The sequence below is a fragment of the Merops nubicus genome, unplaced genomic scaffold, assembly GCF_000691845.1.
Source record: "Merops nubicus isolate BGI_N331 unplaced genomic scaffold, ASM69184v1 scaffold52875, whole genome shotgun sequence".
In the NCBI taxonomy this organism is placed as follows: Eukaryota; Metazoa; Chordata; class Aves; order Coraciiformes; family Meropidae; genus Merops; species Merops nubicus.
In genome coordinates, this window is record NW_008608674.1 from 9983 (window position 1) to 26297 (window position 16315).

The 16315-nt window shown below is 40.4% G+C and overlaps 1 protein-coding gene across 1 annotated transcript; it reads right to left on the reverse strand.

Moving 5' to 3' along the window:
- Window positions 1-479: 479 nt before the first annotated feature.
- Window positions 480-12692, reverse strand: LOC103772953 (protein transport protein Sec24D-like; the record flags this gene model as incomplete). The annotated part of the gene is made up of 7 exons (XM_008940298.1): window positions 12542-12692; window positions 11140-11266; window positions 8986-9134; window positions 6765-7028; window positions 5904-6025; window positions 1952-2063; window positions 480-607 (listed from the first exon to the last, which is right to left on the reverse strand). Coding segments are annotated over exons 1-7 (1053 nt in total), but the record flags the coding sequence as incomplete, so codon positions are not given.
- Window positions 12693-16315: the final 3623 nt, after the last annotated feature.

A 16315-nucleotide genomic window follows, 5' to 3' on the forward strand; every position in this document is an offset into this window, starting at 1 on the left:
GTTACATTTGTTTTCTTTCAATGATTCAGCTCATCCAAGCAGAAAACACTGTTATTTTCTCAGTCTGTCATGAAATTATTTTGTAAAGAACAAAACTGAATAACATCATTCTTCGAATGTAATTGTCCATGTCTTAAAATTAACTTGACCAGTCTGCGGTCATCCTCTTTTAATATCTTTGCCTATACCTATGGAGTTCCAGCAGAGCAAGCAGCTGACAAAGCTGGCATAACCTAGTGGCAGTTGGGGAAACACCAGGAATCTAGTGGTTCAGATGACACAGTCTGTTTTCTAAAGAGAATTTTTATGCCTTGAAGTTTCATCATGACAAATGTGCATGTCAGTCTTCTGCCATCTCTCTACTGTTTTATTTCTTCAGAGTCAGAGGTAAAACACCTTCACTGCAAACCAGATCACAGAACAAGCTGTGATATTAGGGAGACAAAACCACACAGGCCTAATATTCATCGAGTCCTTACCTCGTTTGGTGGAACAGTAGCAAAAGGCTGGATGACAGCTGCCAGGGGAATGCGTGCCTGTTTGGCCATGTCCGACGACGAGGGGAAGCAGTAGGCAGTACACCGGATGTACCGCGGGCTGGCGTGGCCTGCAACACCCAACACAGCATGCAGGTTGAAAGGCTGCTAAAGGCAACCCTCGTCCCAAACCAAACCACAAAAATCAGAACAACACAAAGGAACAACTGCATATGCCAAGTTAAATACACGCTTTTTTAACTCCCATGCAAGCTTCTGCCCATCTCTACTCTTCTAAGGGCTTCTACGTCTGCCCATTGCCCATCCCTGAGGGTAGATTTTTCTTGCCATTTAACTTAAAGGAGAGATTTAGACATAGAAAAATCCGATAATTATTTACAGTAAGAATCTCAACAGAGATTAGTTTGAAGCATCACATCTAAGGCCTTAAAAGAAAATAAAATGCATTAAATGCTCAACACTGAATATAAAGAAACACTGCAGACTGATACTGTTAAAACTGTATCTAATGAGCTAGCTCCAATCCAGAAAATAGTGTATGTGTTAACATCACCACATTCATTTATCTTGCAAGATATAGTGTGCTACAATAACTACAACGTTGCTTCTTGTGGCACACTCAGCTTCCCTCAATGAGAGAAGCTGTGCTGAGCACTGCAGACAAGTCCACCAAATGGCAACAGGTCAGAAATTGGCTCCCTTATACTTCTTTTTTAACAATCAGTCTGCAGCTCTGCTCAGTTTCTTGAAAGGAATTTCTTTGTTTATCAGAACTGCATTAGCCCGTTCTCAGATAATGCCAAAAACCCTTGATGTGTGTGTACATTTTACACAGTTTATTCAAGCACTGATAAATTAATGCTGTATTAAATAATACCACCAGTTTAACCTGTATTAAAATACCATGCTGCTGTCAAAAGCAGCACACAGAATACTGTACTTCCAGGCTTTAGGTTGAGGCAAAGGCAGATATACTGTCCAAAGGGAAAAATTAAGTCAACTAGATAGCTTGTACACTGCCCCTCTCGCTTAGACTTTTCCAGAATTTGTATCTTAAACCAAAACAGTGCTAGTCTTTATTGCTTCTTCTAGTGTCATATTTTACAATTTCAGAAGACTCTTAAAAAGATTTTTCAACTTGAAATTTAAAATCTTGAAAAATTTTAAGTTAAAAGAAAACAGAAAAGTTCTATCAACCATGGTTATTGTTTTAAAGGTTAGGGAAGGCAGAGGAGGTGTTAGCCCAAAGTGTAAGAATACAACTCCCACTTCTTCCTCCCCCCCCAGCCATCCCCCCTTTTCTTTAAGGGGAATTTCCCATTTCAGGTCCCATGTAGAGTAAGTAGTATCATTTGCAGATGAGAAGTTGGAGAACTTATTCTTTCTAGCTAAAATCAAATGTCATTTTTTCTTTAAAAAGACAGAATCCCAAATCAATTAACAAGGCCAGTTACCTTGGTCTTGGATTATGCAGTCTGTGGTCACAAGAGGAGGAACCTGCCCTCTTGTGTTCGTAGCATAGATCTGCCCTCCCCTAGAGGCCTTATCATTTTCAATCACCTGAATCTGAGAAACAGGGAGCAAGAACAGGATGAGAAATGTAAGCCACACATTGTTACGTTCATTAACAGGTACACTAACATCTATGCCAAGTAACACTACTGACATTGTCTCAGAGAGAGGTGCTACAAACCTGTCACCACAGAGGCTTCTGGGACACTTCACTAGAAAACTGAACACACAGCTGAGCAGTAAAACTAATTTACAGCCACAAGCGCCCGTGTACTCAAGAGTAACACCATGCTTTGGAGTGGGTGAGACCTATATGCAGTAAACAAATTTGCTGTCTAGAGTATCCTGTCTGCTAGGAGGACAGACCTTTTCAAGAGAGGCTGTAGATAATGACAGCGTAATTAAGTCCTTAGTACTGAATCTAGCCTTCCATTCCCCCACCTCAAACTGAAGTGCAAAGTTGCATCACATTACTTGGATGCCCTATGCACAGGTTATCTTTTGTACACCTAGTTGTGCCAGATGCTGTTCTTCATAGATGGATGTACAGGGAGTTGACCAGACTGCAGTGGTGGGAGGGGTTAACCCTCGTTCTCCTGACTGGGCTCCATGCACAGGGTGGTTAACAAATAAACAATAACCTATGTAGTAGACCAGCTTCTAGCTGAGCTCTATTTCAGCACTACCATTTAGAAAGCCGCAGCCTAAACCCCTGAGAAAAGCCATGTTGGCCACCAGTTAGTATTTCAACAGTGGAGCTCAGGGTTTCATTCTCTGGGTCAGACTACCATGTTGTGAGCTTCCTCCTAAAAGTAAGTAAAGGACAGCAATTTCAGAAATATTTAATCAAATGAGGCAGCTCTGATCATTTTACAGATTTACTCTAGTTGAAGCCTAGTTTATAGCAATTTACAGTGTTATATCATGAAACACTCATGAGTGTTTTTTTACTACTTTACTACTGAAGAAATTCCTTCCCCACACACTTCCTCTCCTGTCACTTCTGCACAGTCCCTCACCCCTATTTAAGTTTGACACTTTTCAGGATGTAACTGAAGTTATACAAAGCTGTACTTTGTTCCACACCATAAACCAGACCACTGAGATGATACCACTATTCCTCCTCTTCCCTCAAAGAAGCTACCTTCTCAACAGTCTGGTTTACAGCATAGCCAAACAGCTGTGAGAGGCAAGAGAAATGAGACAAGGATTTTCAAAGACTAACTTTGCCACTACTGCTGGCATCCCACGGAACTGTATCTTTATATTGCACATGAATATCTAATAATAGCTAGGGAAGTTCAGAAGCCTCTCTGCTTTCCAACAGAGATGAAAAACAAAATTAGTCACATAGAGTCTACTGATCAGTGTCCAAGGGGTATTTCCCAACACACTGGAAATAATCTGGGGCCTGTAACTCTTTTTTCACCCCCAATGAAGTTTTTGTATTGCAATTTAAATATACAATACATTCCTCAGAGAGCTTGTTACATCTTCTGCTTGATTACTTTTCCCTGCTGCCTTGGCTCATACACTTATTGCTAACTCTTGCACTATAAGCAAAAAGCTTTTGCTCTAAAAAGGTCCACTGGCTAAAGAAAGCAAACCCCTTTCAGACTTAGCTCTGCAAAGGATCAATGTACCATGGTATTCTGCAGTTAACTGACCTAAATATATCACTGTTCTTGGAAATAACTCTTGACAAAGCCCAGATGTTAGCTTTCATAGATGTTGTCAGAGTGCATATCAACCTCTAACATATATAAGAAAAATATAAATCAGCAGTGGCTACAGTTAAAAAGTAAATTTATCGGGCAATACTACTGTAATTATATAACGTAAACATAACAGGAGAAATACACATGGTCATACTTATTCCTCATTCTGAATTAGCTTTTTGCCCTTTACAGACGTGGACCTAGACCGCGTTTCTTTTAAACATGTCATTTTGATCCTCTGTGCTGCTTAAACTTTTTAACCTATTTTAATATTACTGTCATAGTCAAGGCTGTTTATTCTACATGTGTAACTGAAAGAAGACATCAGTTCATGCTTTCATGACAGACCTTCTCCTGCCTTTTTTTTAATTAGACAAGATAATTTTATCCTTCTTATAAAAAGCATCATACTGAAACACTAGGAATGACTGACTTATTAAGGGCACTTAATTGTCTTTAACAGAGGCAACTGTGGTTGCTGAATTAACCTCCAAGTGATTATCAACAAGCATTTTTCCAAAACTCTGGGGACTTTAAATCAAAACCATCACTGGATAAAACAAATATTTTCTAGAAGGACAAAAGAATATTCCAACTTAAGGAAGCAGGGCTGCTCCCTATTAGACAGGACCAAATTTTACACAAATGCTTTTCCCTCATCTTGGTGGAACAGAAATTCTTTCCCATAAAGCAATACTGCCTCAGCAGAGAAATGGAAGATTCCTTCACTCAGACTAGCTTACAGTGTGGTGGTTTAATAGTTTTGGGTTTGTTTTTTTTTTTAAGTATAAAGTTCTAGGTCAAAGCTGCAAGACACAGCCTGATTCAAGAATTGCAACTCTCCAAGGACCTCCTGACCTGTATGGATGACTGCCAGAACCAGTAGAGGTTTGTAAATCAGAATGCTGTCTCCTTGAGTAGAGCACATCTTCTCCCTCTGTTTCAATCAGCTGTTCTCAATTAAGAAGTTAAATGCAGCCTACAGCTGAGTAGCTATTCCTCTGGGTAATAATTAGACTAGTTTAAGAAAAATGGACACAAATACAACCTTGTTTTCTTTTTCTCTTACACCATTCTAAGAAGAGACATGGTCCCACCAGTGCATGTTTGGGTGTGCTTCTACAGCTAAGCCCCTTCAACCTGTATGAAGCTTAAGCATTAAGTATATTCCAAGCTACTGAAAACTTTACAAGGCTAAAGCGACTGGAAGGATGCTCAGACAAATAATTCTAGTTGCCTGGAAAACTCCTGAAATCAAACAGTGAGGTGACTTTTGAGCACAGCACTTCTCAGCATTTCCAGGATTGCAATTTTACAGTTTATGTACGTGTATTCTGCACAAATCCTACTTTTAGAGAATGGTAGTGGCTGGAAAAGACTCCTGGAGATCATATAGTCCAAACCTCCTGCTAAAGCAGGTTCACCTAGGGCATGTCACACAGGATCACATCCAGGGGGGTTTTGAAAGTCTCCAGAGGAGACTCCACAGCCTTCCTGGGCAGCTTGTTCCAGCACTCCATCACCCTCACAAGGGGGAAGTTTTTTTCCTGACACTGGGGTGGAATTTCCTGTGCTCCAGTTTATGCCAGCTTCCCCTCGCCCTATTGCTGGGCACCAGTGAAAAGCAACCAGCCCCATCCTTTTGACACCCACACCTTTCAGTTATTTATGAACATTAACAAGACCCCTTCTCAGCCTTCTCTTGTCCAGGCTAAATAGCCCCAGATCTCCCACCCTTTCCTCATGAGAGATGCTCCCCTTTAGGTGTCTGTTACTAAGTTCAAGCCTTCAGCCTTGAGTGAAAGGGAAGGTGATTAGCTGCAGTGAATGCATGTAATCCTTCAGTACTGCTGTCTGTCATACTAAGAACCCTGTTGAGACTTCCCATTGAAGTGTTTGGAGTTGTGGGTATGTCCTATGTTAAATAAAGTTATAAAGCCTCTTCAGTACTAAAACTAATGTTATGCACTAATTTATCCAAAACTGACAGCACAGAGTACAAAATTTTATATAATCAAGAACCCACAATGATTTGAACACATCTTGGGAACCAAGCCACATTAAATGTAATTTTATGTTATGAAAAATCCCCACTAACTAAAATAAGTACAATAAGTCCTTTATTTTAACCCAGCAGAAATTCACTAGTTTAACAAATCAGTGCCACATTACTTACTGGGCTTGGAATAGAGTCAGGATCAACCCTCTTCTGCTGTGGACCTGAGAGCTGTGCCGGACCCCCAGGAAAAGCACCAGGATAAGACAGTTGAGATGCTGCCATCTGAGGACCATAGTTTACTGCAGAATTACAAATTATTTGAAGTATTTCAGTTGTTATCCATTTTTAACATCAGCTTTTGCCATGCAGCTCATTCTTCCTCATCTAAACGCAACTCCTCCTTCCTTTCTGTTTTCAGCAAGTAAAAGAAATGTCACAAGACTAGGTGTGCCAACGTTAGCTCCAAAGTTCTCAGGTGTGTGTCAAGCAGGATGGCTGCTGGAGATCACAACTACCCAGACAAGGCTATTACTTTAGCAAGAAACTCTCCCCTAACATCAGTCAATGCAAACTGGGCTAGCTACCTAGCTCTTTAGTTGTCCAAGTAACAGCTTTCCTCACCTGTGTCAGGTGAAATAATTCTATGCAGTTACAGTTTTTTATTGCTATAGCAAAGCATTTTTGGAAGCTGCTTATGACAGGCAGTATTACACGAGAAATCTATAGCTTTACATAGTGTAAGAAAAGCTCCTTTCTGTAGTATGTGGTGCCTTTACCCATTGCTAACCAAGTAATCCTGTTCCTCACCCAAGTTAATCTCCTTTTTTTTGTTACAGTCTCAACAGAGCACTGAAGCTTTGAGTAAAAGCACAGCCTGCCTTGAGTGCACTGACAATGCAAATCTCCCCATTCTACAAAAAGAAGATTCAATTTTCCTCTTTTCAAGTCGCAGAACATCAGCCACGAATGGTCACCGTTCCACCAGTGATTCTCCATTTACTAATAGTTCTCAATTACATAACAAACATCCTTCCTTACCTTGCTGAGGATGATATCCAAGCCCTGGAGGCTGTCCTGAGAGCTGTTCTAAGTTCGGATTTGGGGGGACAGGTCCAGGGACCCCATCCTGTCTGGCCACAGGAGGCAGTGATGGTTGAGCACAAAGGCCATTATTTGCTGGTGGTGGAACCTGTGATCCAGGTGGTAAAGTGATTTGCTGCTGGGGCGGTGGTGGTAGCTGGGGTCCCTGAAAAGATGTCAGATGCCCAGAAGACGTGCGAGAGCTTGGAGTAGAGCCAGGACCTGACCAAGAAACTGTATCAGCTGAGTCAAAACTAATAACCTACTAACTCTGTGTGGAAGGTGTTCTATTTTTGCTCAATACACTTACAACATACAGGCAATACTGCATCCCATAATGAATGCTGCTTTATTAGGATTCAAAATGCCTGTTCACATAACAAATCTGACCTCATAGATTAAGGCAGAACTGATTCAGATACTCAATCTTATTTCTTTTGGCTGTATTTTCAATAAAACCCTGCAGCTTGGGTGGATGGGGAAAGAGAGAGGGAAGACAGCCTTTGACAGTTTTTTTTATTAGAATACACATAAGTACTTGCTTTTGAAATAATATTTAATTTCATAACATGAAACATTCTTTTTGACTAATAATCAATTTCTCTTATGTGGCATGTTTTTGTTAGCCTGCTATTTATATTTCACCATGACAGGCTCAATGGAAGATAAATCCACTCATTTTTTTTCTGGATTACAAGCATCTTCTGGTTTTGATACTATAAAGATGAAACATGTGGGAATTATTTTGTACAAACTGGTGAAGAATAGTTTCTTGATTATAAGATCCAGATTCCAATTAGAATTAAGAGGACCCCAGAAAGAGGATTTGGTTTTGAGACTTAAAATCTGCAAATACTTATTACTTTACAAAACCTACTGTTTTTTTTAGAGAAATTTCTCCCCAAGACCTACAAATTTTTTTTAAGAAAGCTAAAAAAATTCATCAGAATTAGATTTGGATCAAAAGGACCAACGTGTCAATACACAAATATTGAAATGCATCTTTTGTCAAGCATGTTAACTGAAAAATAATTATGTCACATGCAAAACAAGCTCAGATTCTCAGCTGGTACAAACAAACATCACTGCAGTAGCTTTATAAGCTGTGAATTTCAGGACTCCATCAAGCTACACGAACTTAGATTTACAGCTAAGTAAAAATCAGAATAAAACCCAACAGACAGGCAGAGTTGTAAAGAAGCCATGTCTTCAGTGGTCTAAAGGGTATCTCAACCTTCCAGCATGTAACATAAGCAATAACACTACGTTTTTACATGACTATTGATCAAGGCAATAAAGGCAACAAAGCCAGGAAGAAAAAAAAAAAAAAAAAAAAACCAAAACACATTTGCTCCAAATACTATGGCTTGCTATACCTGAAGTGCTCTGGAAGTGCTGGGCCATACCTCATCCTGTATAAAAAGCTGAGTTAATTGTGCACTTGCAGTATAGCAACTCTAAGTTGCATTTGGGCCTAAATTAATTTTTCTAAAGTGAAGAGGGTGTAAGCTTTCACAAGCAATTGGACAAACAGATGGTCAGACCCGTGGTAGTTATGCAGGTTTGATTCAAGTCAAATCAGCAACTTTTCAGGCCAGAGCAGGAACAGCGATACAGTATCAGAGTAGCCTGAACCAAGTAGTTCACTCTTACATAGATCTTACAAAAATACCAGCCACAAAAGTGATCTTCAGTTTAAAAACTCATCCTCCCAAACACACTGGCCTCGGCAAAACAAGATGCTAACTAAATTGCATTCCTTTTAAACAGAACAGTAAATTTCACCAGGAAACACTCAGGAGAAGCAGGTATTAACCAAAGAGAAAATGAGTGGTGGGAGGTCATGTACATGGAAGAATCACAATCACATCTTTACCTCATGCCTTAAGTGTGAGACATTTTAACCTCAAAATAAATGCAAATAAATATAGATGAACTAAACTATAAGAGCTAGATGAAAAAGAATAAGTTTCAAAACAGAGAAACTCTAAAAAGATGGGAAAAAAGAAACCCTGTCTGCATATTACTGTTCCCATCTTTGCTGTTACTGACAGGATCACCAGGTAATTTGAGAAATGACTGATAGGTGACTTTTACAGAAGGTTCACCAAACCTTCAGAATTAACAGAATTATTGCCATCTTAACAGCTTTAACTGAGCATCAAACCAAACTGGTTACCATAGCTATTTATCTGCATGCTGTTGAGCTGGGTAGCCAGCTGTGCCGCAGAGGAAGCAGATGCAGTATTTGGGTAAGCCGGTTGTGACTGGTGGCCGTAGGGAGGATAGGAAGGTCCTGGATTGCTTGGAGGTGGAGGGCCTTGAAACCTAAAGGGAAAAATTGGTGCAGTTATGAAAAACGTTACCTCAATCAACTACAGTTGTAGATTTTGTACCTTCTCAAGGGTGGTGCTGAATCATTAATTAGGACAAACTCTTGAAAGAGTTTGCTCATAATCCACTCAGAAAACATATACTTGTATTAAGTCATGAAGCACAGAGAGATTGCACACTTCTTTAAAAAAAGACAGCACATGTTTGTTTGCATACTTGTTAGGAACAAAGGACAGTGAATACACCATGACAAGGAGTAGTAGCAACTATATGAAAGCTTGAAGATTAAGAAGCACAAGCTTCTGAACATGTAATTATCACTCCATCCCCTTTCCATGCTTATAAAGAAAGATTCCCTACCAGGGATAGGTGAAGAAGATTAGGAGAAAAATCTACAAAGAGAAGAAAGTGAAGTGAGACACTGTTAAGGAGTTCCCTGTTGTAGAGGGAAAAAAAGATGACTCGGGTAGGGAAAAACTACTTCATGATTGTAAGATACGGAAAAACATGAATATAAGAAAAAGAACTAAAGAAATGAAAGCTGTAACACACATGTTGCTTGTAAAGGTATTTTCTACCAGACTTCTTCACTCTGGAAAAATAAGATCTCAGGCTATCTTCTAGAGATGATCTACACTGCTTTTCCTATGACCACTTCTAAAACTGGGGAGGGACCTAACTATTTCAAGGGAAGTAGAATTCACTTCCCTTGAAATTCTGATGTGGAAATCTCCTGGCCCAGAATAGCAGCTCTCAGCAATTTGGGAATAAAACAAGATCATGTGAAAAACAGTAGATGTGCAGCTGTCAGGGCAATGACTGGAAGCTAGGAAAGAGAATCAGTATTTTTCTGGGTTGGTCACATCAACTTGGCAGCATTCGTCTTGTTTTTTCATCTTCAGGACAACAGCCACCTCTCCCTATCTTGGGGTCTTCCTTTGCAGTGATAACATACCAACAGCAAACAGCCTGCCCTACTTAGATGCCTAATAAAACATGCACATGGCTTTATCTGAACACAACTAACTATATAACAATTGAAAAGCACAGGAGCAGATTAAGACTTCAGCCAACTAAAACAAGAATGTTGCTAAACAATGTCAAGTTCACTAAATTAAAATAGCTACAGGTACACCAATTTCATCACTTCTGGGAAGCAAGCAAAACAATTAACATTTGACAGAATTAAAAGAGCTATACATATTTAGCTACTTTTCACTACCTGCAATATAACCACCGTGCAATAAAGCTTGGCTATCTCCTCATATAAACATTTTTCCAAGACTTCTTTTTACAGCTTCCACCTGTCCCCATTTCCTCCCTTCCCCACTACTGTCTCCTTCACTTCTTCCTGTGAGCTACAGAGTCAGGACAACAGCACTTCAGAAAAACCATCCTAACAGTCAATCCCAGACCTAAGTAAAAAAGTAGCAGTCATCCATCCAAAACAGCATAAAAAAACCTGCATCATAAAATGTCTTTAAAGTACACTATGGAGCCTTGGTTGGGATCCCACAATAGTGAAGCAAAGACATCCTAGCAAGGCAGAGGGGTGGGAGGAAACTGCAAATACAGACGTGCACCAGCTTCTAGTCACAACTCACTGGAAACTATTAATTTTTAAAATAACAACTTCTTGGTAACTTGCAACAATGGAAAACTGACACCAGAAAGTGAAAAAAAAACACGTAGCTTCTATATCAAACAGCACTTAAAGCACCTTACTGCTGTGTTGAAGCAATAGGTCTCAGATCAAGAAGAAAGAAAAATTAAAATTATAAAGACCCGACTTGCTGTAAATGGAACTTAATGAGATTACAAATGACACTGTACAATCTGGCAGTTTAACACAGGGAACCAGAAGACCCAGTTCAGAACTGGAGTAAGTCAGAACTGCTGAAGATAAAGGGATGCCACACTTAAACATCATGAAGCAGCCAAAAGAGAGGTAATAGAAGTCAAATAGCTTAGATCTCATGTATTAATTCTTTAAAGTCACCTATGCAGCTGTTGCCCTGGTGTACTAGGCCCATTTTGGAAGCTGGACTGGCTGAGTTGATGTGCAGCAGGTGGCTGAGGCCCAACAGGAGCCGAAGATCCAAAAGGCACAGTTGATTTCGACACACCTGCAAATGAAGAAGTACTTTTATGAAAGAAAACATGCAGGCATAAGACTGCCACATAATACAGGTGTACAGCCCTGGGTGGCCCAGCTTGAGCAGGCGTGTTGAACTAGACAACCTGCAGAGATCACTTTCAACCTCAGTCATTCTGTGATTCCGTAAGAAAAGATAAATTTCTGGAACAGACATGACACGAAGAAGCAAATAGTAACTTCTTGGCAAAAGAACCCAAGAGGCACAGTAATGAGGGATGAATGAACAGACTCTGCAATCCCATTTGTGATACTGGCAATTTTTTTTAATCAAATACTTTTTTTTAGATGCCTTAGGGACTACAGACTTCTGTAATATTTTAAATAATTTTCCCCTCTGTCATCAGCCAAAATATTGAAATTGTCCCTCCTCCTGCCTCCCAGACTTGGCTACGTATATTAGTAGACTTAGAGGGAACAGGAAATCTTACTCTGGATATTTTCTACAGCCCCCATTTACTAGTTAGGCATGCTCACTTTTGACTTTACTAAAATTAGACCAGACTTACATACAGCAAAACAGGCTTAAAACTCTGTGTTCTTAAATTTATAGTTTTTTAAGCTTCAGCCACCAAATACTCATATACTTCTTGAAAGATCCGAAACCACTTCACAATAAGTTAAAACTACTGGAAGGCAGAGGAGTGACAAAGACAGCCATGTCTACCTGTTGGATGCGAGTTATATTACCTGCAGCATGGTTATGCTGCTAGTAAATTATGCTTCTGATTCACTTGTACCCCAGGTGCCTCTTCTCATAGAAACTGCCTCCCAAGTGGCTGGAAAGCAGATGGGCTCTACTTACCACTCATTATCCAAATACATCACCCAGTAGGCAAACTTAAGTAGGAAAACATCAACTTGTGCTCACGGGCAAGTTTGATGCTCAGGAATTCAGCAGGACTGAGGTCCTACTGTGAAGGATACCACCCATTTCTGAGCACTTGCTTGCTATTAACATGTAGGAGTTGAGAACCGTTTCTCTATTCCCAGAAATCACCCCATTTATATTTGCCCAAACTAGGTATTATTGTGACACAGCATTAAGCAGTGCTGCTTACAGCTTCCAACAGGAAAGTCAGATTCCCACTACTACACATCCTGCATCAACAGTAACACAAAGTCAGTGAAGGATCCTTTTGCAGCAGCAGTATAAAACCAAGCAGCTTGTGTTGACACAAGAGAGATGCTAAATGCCTTCATAGAAAAGTAGATTCTCAAAACACATTTTAAATCAAATTCATACCTGGTTGAGGTGCTGCATATGAGGAGCTTGGGTCCCCGTAATGCCCGTAATGCAGTGAAGAACTAGGTGATCCAAAACCTGCAGAAAAGCCTCCTATTCCTGGCTGGGACTGGGAATATGGAGGAGCTGCAACATAGCCTTGTTGACTCATGATAGCAATGTTCTCATTCCAAGTACCAGGTCTTTAAGAAACTGCAAAAAAGAGAAGGAGACACCTGCTACTATGCTTCACGCTCTGTATTGTAGAGGTTGTGAACTATGTTCCCAAAAAAGACACGTTTGAGGGCAAAAAAGGACCTGGGAGACATGGGAAACCAGAAGTTTTGCTTGCTTGCTTAGTTTCATTGGCACCACCACATATTGCATGAATTTAAATGAATAACTGAATTTATCTGAATGGGATTCACCTCTCCTAGGGCCAAGGAAAGAAAACCTGTAAGAAATGAATGTGCAGGTAGAAGAACTTAAAGCCTTGAACTGCTCTCTTTACTTCTTTTACTTTCTCTTTACTGGGAAAACCTAGACTTCTTTTACACCTGAAATTACACTGAGTCTCACTCCCCAGACACCAGATATCCCAACAAACACAGTGATAAATCAGGAAAGGTAGAGTGGCCAGATAATGAAACTCCTCTAGCAAATCATTCTCCTGTCCTAGCACATGTATTTTTAGAGGAGGTATGGAGGCATGGCACCAGCCTTCCATCAAGCCTTCTATATCAGCCCCATTTTAAGCAAGTGAGGGAAGATTCCTTGCTTTCAATGCTGGTGAAACAGCAAATAAAGCACAGGATACAAGAAGATCCTATTTCCATCTGTCTTCTGCATTACTGGTGCAGGACCAAGCAGCCTTTCTACTACAGGAGTCCACAGCATGATGAAATTTAGCAGAAGTTATTCCACAACTGAGAAGCCGCTCTGAGGGCAGTAGGGCCTCAACAGTGCCACACGTTGTCCTTGCTACTACCAGGCATCTCTCTCCTGAGCCTTCACATATTGATTCTATTGCTGTTAAAGAAAAAAACCCAAACCAGAATTTGATTAAAAGCAATTAAGAAAAAGTTTTCTAATAATGAGGGCATTCACAAGACATGCAGTTTCTTTCTTGCAGGCAGATTTGGTTAAATAGGATAAAATAAACCTGTAGGAAACTTTCAGGGAAGGGTATCCTGATAATTGCAATCATTTTTAGAAGGAGAAAATTTGAAGAACATTGCATTACTAAACCAGATAGTTGTATTTCTTAAGACTAGTATTCAGACATGAAGCCCTTGCCATCAAGGGATTTAGGAAATTATTGAACTTGTATACTTTGCACCCTCACTAGGCAGACTTCTCCATGTCTGTTTAACTCATGGCCATGGGTAAACTACACTAATTGTTCTATCACCCAATGACCCCTCACCAGCTGAGAAGGGGGCGGGGGGTCTGGAAAAGGACAGGGGACCCATGGGTTGAAATTAAAATGGACTCAATGAAACAGCAAAACTAATATTAATACCAATGCAAAAATAAAGTATACAAAGTTATACTCAGCCCAGCTAATGCACAGCAGTCATAATAAATGGGAAAGGAGAACAATGAATGAGCCCCTGAAAGGATGGCAACCCTCAAAAGGAGAAGTAGGAAGAGCCCCATGCTTGGCAACGTTACCCCTTTATAAAATGAGGCTGACATTTATGGCATGAAAGACACCTGTATCCAACTCAGGTCAGCTGCCCTGGCTTGTGCTCCTCCCAGCTTAGAGCACCTGGCTGACCCCAAACTGCCAACAGCCTGCAGACCACAACCAGCACGTGGTTCTACCCCAGCAAAAACACATAAGAAAGAATTTTTCATTCTGACTTCACATGGAATTTCACAAAAACAGAATTCAACTATATTTCTTGATACCCAAATTAAAACTCTTTTGGGAAATGCTGGTGATCCAAACCCTGAACAAGCACTTGCTACTTGTGTAGAGTTCCGAATACACAGGTCAGGCCTTCCCAAAGAACTAAAAATACACAATACAAACCAGCATTTTAGAAGTTAAAGGTTGCTTTGAAATAGCTTTCCCAACCACTCATAATTCACATTCTCAGACTCGAGCCACGCAGTCATCTCTGAGTACACAAACTGGATGAAATCAAGGGTTGTGCTCCAGCAGTACACAGAAAGGCACCTTAAACTGCATGCAGCTCCAGGAACACAACCAACAAAGTCATGCTGCACTGGCACCTATCAGAGAAAAGCCATCCCCATTAGAAAACCCATCTCAAGGCTTATCATATTAAACACGCACTTGTGAAAATAAACCACTGAACTGCAACAGTTTTACCAATCTTCAAGATATCACTTTGAGCTAGGTACAGGGCTTGGCCCTCCTCTCATGTTGCCTGCGTAACCCTCTAAACCACACTCCTCAGCTCTAAACCACACTTCTCAGTTGCAGTATTAAACCACTTCTGACAGGTAATCTGAGGGAGTTGTCTATTTCTCAGTTAACAAGGTAAACATGGGGAGAAGAAACAAAACGTTTAAACAGAGAGGCTTCATGCTGCCTGCCTCACTTTGTTCTCACCTACCCCGCCCCCACCAGAAAAGACGTGGCAGTGTGAGCCTTAGGTGCTCCGGAACACAGAAAGTCAGCACTAAATTAACAACCCACTGGCACAGATAAATAGCTGGCTTATATCTACATAAAGGAAGCGATTTTCACTTTGAGGCAGCTGTAACAACCAACACCTTCAGCTGTGACAGCATCCAGCAGAAACAACTTCCTCTGCAGCTTACTCACACGCACAAAAAAATCTTGCCACGTCGAACTTCCCACAGGCAACATAAACACACAGAGGTTGTGCTGAAGAGGGACAGGAACTCAAACCATAAGTGAAATTATGTAGGTTTATCAAACACAGCTCCAGGTTCTATTCAACACTAAGCATGTTTAACCCCTTCTAAAGATAGGTATCTATACCAATATAGGATGAAAATATTTTGGAGACAACACTCAAAATTATCAACAGAAATTGACTGCCTAAGGTTTTAGCCATTGGCTTCACATAAGAAACATACAGATTCACTCTGGAAATTACAGAAGAAGAAGATGATGTGCTAAACCCAGATCTTTCCCTGTGTTTGTTTACTACAAGTCACACAGAAAGACACAAAAAATTTTTCCTCCATCTCTCTTTAACATTAGTTTGCCTTGCACCTCATAGCCTGAGCAACAACACTAACACAAGCACTTGTCCATGATTTGATTTACCACTATTACAGCCTGGGTTTTTTTTTTTTTGTTATTGTTTTTTGTTTTCCAGAGGATGGCTGTAGCTGCAGAATGCTCTGTTGCATTGATATCTTTGCAAAGATGTAAAACTCCACCATGTGCATGTAGAAGTAGGATAACAGAATCACAGCCAGAAGATCACAGTCTTGGCCAACTGAAGGAGAACTATTAGCTTTGTTTCATCTGAGACAGTGTGCTTAGTAACACAGCATCCAGGAAGAGGTGTTGCCCCTGCAGAAGGCAATCTCAATTTGGCAAATAAACTTCAGGGGGCACATACCTACACACACATACAGACAGAATGCAATATAACTATACACATCACATTTCGTAATTATTTTTAATAACATATTCTGGAATAAGCTGTGAAAGCTCAAGTTTATTCCAAATTAGGGTAAAAACCTCAAACAGTTAACACTTTATCACTATTAAGCATTTTAAGTCCCTGTGCCACCGCAACAGGTCTCGCCGCCCCGGACGACAGCGGCCCGCTCCGCACACGG